General features: G+C 28.7%; 1 protein-coding gene across 1 annotated transcript in view; it reads right to left on the reverse strand.

The window, feature by feature from the left end:
• Positions 1 to 2,898: 2,898 nt before the first annotated feature.
• LOC106465415 (trifunctional enzyme subunit beta, mitochondrial-like) overlaps positions 2,899 to 4,277 on the reverse strand; it is a 45,498-nt gene continuing 44,119 nt past the window's right edge. Inside the window, 1 exon segment of the mRNA XM_013925642.2 lies at positions 2,899 to 3,083. Coding sequence (XP_013781096.2) covers positions 2,917 to 3,083 — 167 coding nt within the window. The 3' untranslated portion in view covers positions 2,899 to 2,916.

The raw sequence follows: 4,277 nt of genomic DNA on the forward strand, positions 1-4,277 counted from the left end.
CCTTAAAAACTACTTGTTTTGAGGGAACTAAATTTCACCACAACCACACTGAAAATCGTACATTTTATTTTAGCACATATTTAAATTACTTTTCTCACAAATAATATTGCTTTACTTCATTTTCTACCTTTCAACAATATGAGATTGGTGATCTTAATACATGTCAACATGCAGGATATTGTAAGGATAAAAAAACAGAGGTAATTTGCAGTGGCCTTATCTGATCATAGACATGAAATTCTAATTCTGAATAATGCAATGCATGTTGAGCATCTGGGACAGTTGTTGAAATAACCTGTATCATATCAAAACTTTCCTGAATAAAATCTTTCTCTGGTGGAATATAGTTTTCTTAGAACAAGTAGTTTCTAAAATAAATAATTTTAACTATGTAGTTGTCTTTACACAATCTCTCTATATAAAGGGTATATACTAATCCTCTTAATAGATGTGTGTGTGCAAAATAAAGCTCATAAATAAAGAATCTTTGTATTATCTTTGTTTTTTCCACCACATCATAATTTGTGTGCAATTTCAAAACACAGTTTTGCCTACACATGAAACTTGTACTAACACTGTAAAGCAAATTAGTAACCACTTCCTCAAATGAAAAATGGATGGCAAAAACAGAGAAATATACACACTGCTGTAAAGTGATGTTACATCATACTTGTTTTAATATCATGGACATTCACCCAATGATTCATACAGAAAACTTTCTGTAATTTCAATGCATGTTACCAAAATACATTAACTTCAAAATCATAAGTAAAGCTGCTTGAAATATTCCTATACAAAATATTTGTTTTAGAAAGATTTTTTTCAGTTTCACTGTAGCCTAACACTAATTTTTTTCTCCATCTGATATAGAATTTTCACTGTTTTTAAAAGATAAAATATAAGATGTATGACAGTTTTTCAAAATACTGGCACCAGGAATAATAAGAGAAAGAGCAAAAAACTCAACAACAAATACACCTTTAATCTTCAAAATGGTGACTGGTCTTGTGACTAAACCATTATTTTACGAAAATCACGAAATACTTTTTTTGACAATGTTCAGTGCTGTAAGCTGATGAGCAATGAAACCAATGAACCTAATATTTGTGATAAGAAAATCAGAAATTTCTTTCACATTCTTCTTAATTAGTTCATTACAGATTAGTGACTTGTAGAGGACAAGTTAAGATAGTTACATAAAATACCATTTCTACACATCGCTGATTTTAAAAAAATCATAATAGAGGTAGATTTTGTTTTCATGTTCCTCTTATTATTTGACCATTATGAATTTCATCATAAATATTAGGTGTATTGCTTCCAAAACTTGTGAATGCTATATTCCACTACCATAAAAAATACAAATATTATTAGAACCAATGATATAAGCATTTGTAATATGTTTTAATAATAATAATTTTATAAAGCACTTTTCAAATAACTATGTTCCATTTCACTGAAAATTTGGTGCTAATATTAAAAAAGCATGAAACTCTCTCAACTATATTACCTTAGCTTGAACATATATTGCTCAAGGACTGGTAGACCCACTGTTATTACAAAAAATGATTAAAACAAATGTATATCTAATAAAATTGATTAGGATTTTTGATTGAAAGGTTGACAAGAATTTTCTCTCTTTTGTAATTATAATAATTTTCAGCATTTCTGAGATCACTATCTTTTTGTATTTCATGGCAAAGTTACTAAAGTTATCTACCTCCGTCCGTGCAATTTTCATACAGTACAGGAGCAATGTTATGTAGGACTGGCCTAAGCAACAATATGCTACCTACTATACCAGTCAAATCAACAAAGCATCTGTTTCTTCTGTGTTAAATTGGAAGAAACATACATGAAATTCTCTAAATAAAATATTTTTATATAAAATCTGAATATATTAGTAACAATACAGAACCTTTTAAAGTTTGAATATTTTTGAAAATGAAATCAATCTAAACATTTTACATTACTCAAAGAAATGAAATTCTCTTTGCATAAATATATTTTTAATTTTAATTTCCGAGTTTCGTAATTTCATGAAAGCAGTAAACAGTTCCTGGAATACTTTAAGTACTGTTCTTTTGTTATTTGTATAAATTCTCTGTGATCATACTTAATAGGTATTCTAAGATTAAATAAAGATTTTTATAATATTATAAATACAACTATGATTAAGTCAAAAGCACCAAATAAAAAAATTCAAACATTTTTTTTATCTCAAACTTTTCAAGTACCTATACTGTACAAGAAATGCTGTTCAACCCAAGCAAATAGTCAACATATTGACAAGCTATGCATATAAGTACAAAACTTAGCATAAAAAGCTGTGTACCATGAGAGGTTGAGCCATAAAGCTTTAGTTTCCAACCTCAATATGCAAATATATGTGACCTGAATTCTTAATCTTAATTTCAACAGTTAAAACAATCTTGAGCAATATGCAGCTTGAAGTAATGTACAAAAGTAGTTTCCTAATGCTGCACTCCAAATATTGGCTGACAGAAACTAAGGAGAAACTTACAAGCAAATGTGCAAAGTATTGTGAGAGGTATTTTCCTTATTTTAGACTATATGTTAGCTGGTCAAACACTAAGTAGAAACTTTATAAGCAGATTCACAGAGTAATGTACAGAAGTAGTCTCCTAATGCTACATTCTATATGCTGGCTGAACAAACACTAAGAAAAAATTTTATAAGCAGACTGACAAAGTAATGTAAAGAAGTTGTCTCTTAATGCTATATTTCAAATGCTGACAGAACAAATTAAGGAGCAAGTTTAATTCCAGAACAATCCCCCCCAAATAGCAATGTTTAATTTATTTATTTAACAAAATTCTCAAAAAAACTATGATATATGTGAATATTTTTTTTTCTCACAATGAATAAAACTCCAAAAGGTTTTCCCAAAAACTTTCATTTGTATAAAAGCTTAGAATATAAAATATTTCCACATACTAAAAAGGATGCATTTGCAGCTGTGACTGTTCCATTTGGTCGAATAAAGGCTGGTTTGAGTTTGGCCATTTGTTCCAAAGTAGAAACTCTGATTCCATTGTCCCGTGCCACAGGCAGCTCTGTACCTTGAAACACAAATGTAATTATGTTGTTGACATTTCACTGTAGCCTTACTTCTATAATATTTTACATTTATAAAGCAACTTTCTAGAACTCCATTCCAGAAAACATCAACATTCATACAGTATGTTAAGTACTACTATATTATAAATTAAAACAACATATCCTAATGAGGCTAAAGTTTTATTACAGTTAGAACATTAACATTCATAGTTTAATAATACTGTTTTATAATGGATAAATTAAAAAACATAACCTCATAAACCTATAGTTTTATTAAAGTCAGAACAGTATTATCCATTATGTAATACTACTGATATTTTATATTGGATAAATATTTTCTGATAGTTGGTGGACAAAGTCTGCTTTTTTGCATGTTATTATTCTGTGTTCTTTGATGCATTATTTAATTAAATAAAATATTATTTATTGCAGTAGTACCATTAGTATAAAAAAGTAAGGTTAAGTTGACAGTAAACACTAAAGAGAGACGACCCAGGTAAGTCCTTTATTTCTTGTTTTTCATGCATATATTATATTTACTGTTATAAAAATAACTAAAATATTAGAAACTTTTTAGGTAAGATTAGGTAAAACAAAGAATAATAAGAGTAAAAGTTTTCACGAGGTATACTTACGAGCTTCCCGCAAGTAGCCCATGTGTTATGTAATTCAATACAGCAACATGACCTGCAGGTTTGCCAAGTAATTTCAAATTTAATGTCAGGAATATTAGTTTAGGCACGGTTTAACCCTTTCGATATTGTTCACGGGTGAAAGGCCATGTCATCTTGTTTGTTGACTCGCATTCAAAATTTTATTGAACTACTATTTCATGAATTCATGCCAATAACTTTGGTATCAAACTGTAGATTATAATTCAAACTTTAGTACTATATATTACTAAATTTCTTAATTTAAAAGCAAATATTAAAAAAATACAGATATACATCAATTTTTGGGTGTCACATGTTATGATGAAAACAGCACTGGTTCAAATTAAATGTTTGTGAAGTCAAAATACTAAGTCTATAGATTCGTACAAATTAGAAACTCAAATTGACAAGTTAGAATATAAAATAAGAGCCTCTTATCTTTTCAATTTGCTAAGATATTGCTCATGTAATATATCAAACACAGTAGCACCCCACTCATTTCTTTCCATTTTTTGAAACCCTCCCTTATATACACGTACTTCT

This window comes from Limulus polyphemus, unplaced genomic scaffold (assembly GCF_000517525.1).
Source record: "Limulus polyphemus unplaced genomic scaffold, Limulus_polyphemus-2.1.2 Scaffold1936, whole genome shotgun sequence".
Classification (NCBI taxonomy): domain Eukaryota; kingdom Metazoa; phylum Arthropoda; class Merostomata; order Xiphosura; family Limulidae; genus Limulus; species Limulus polyphemus.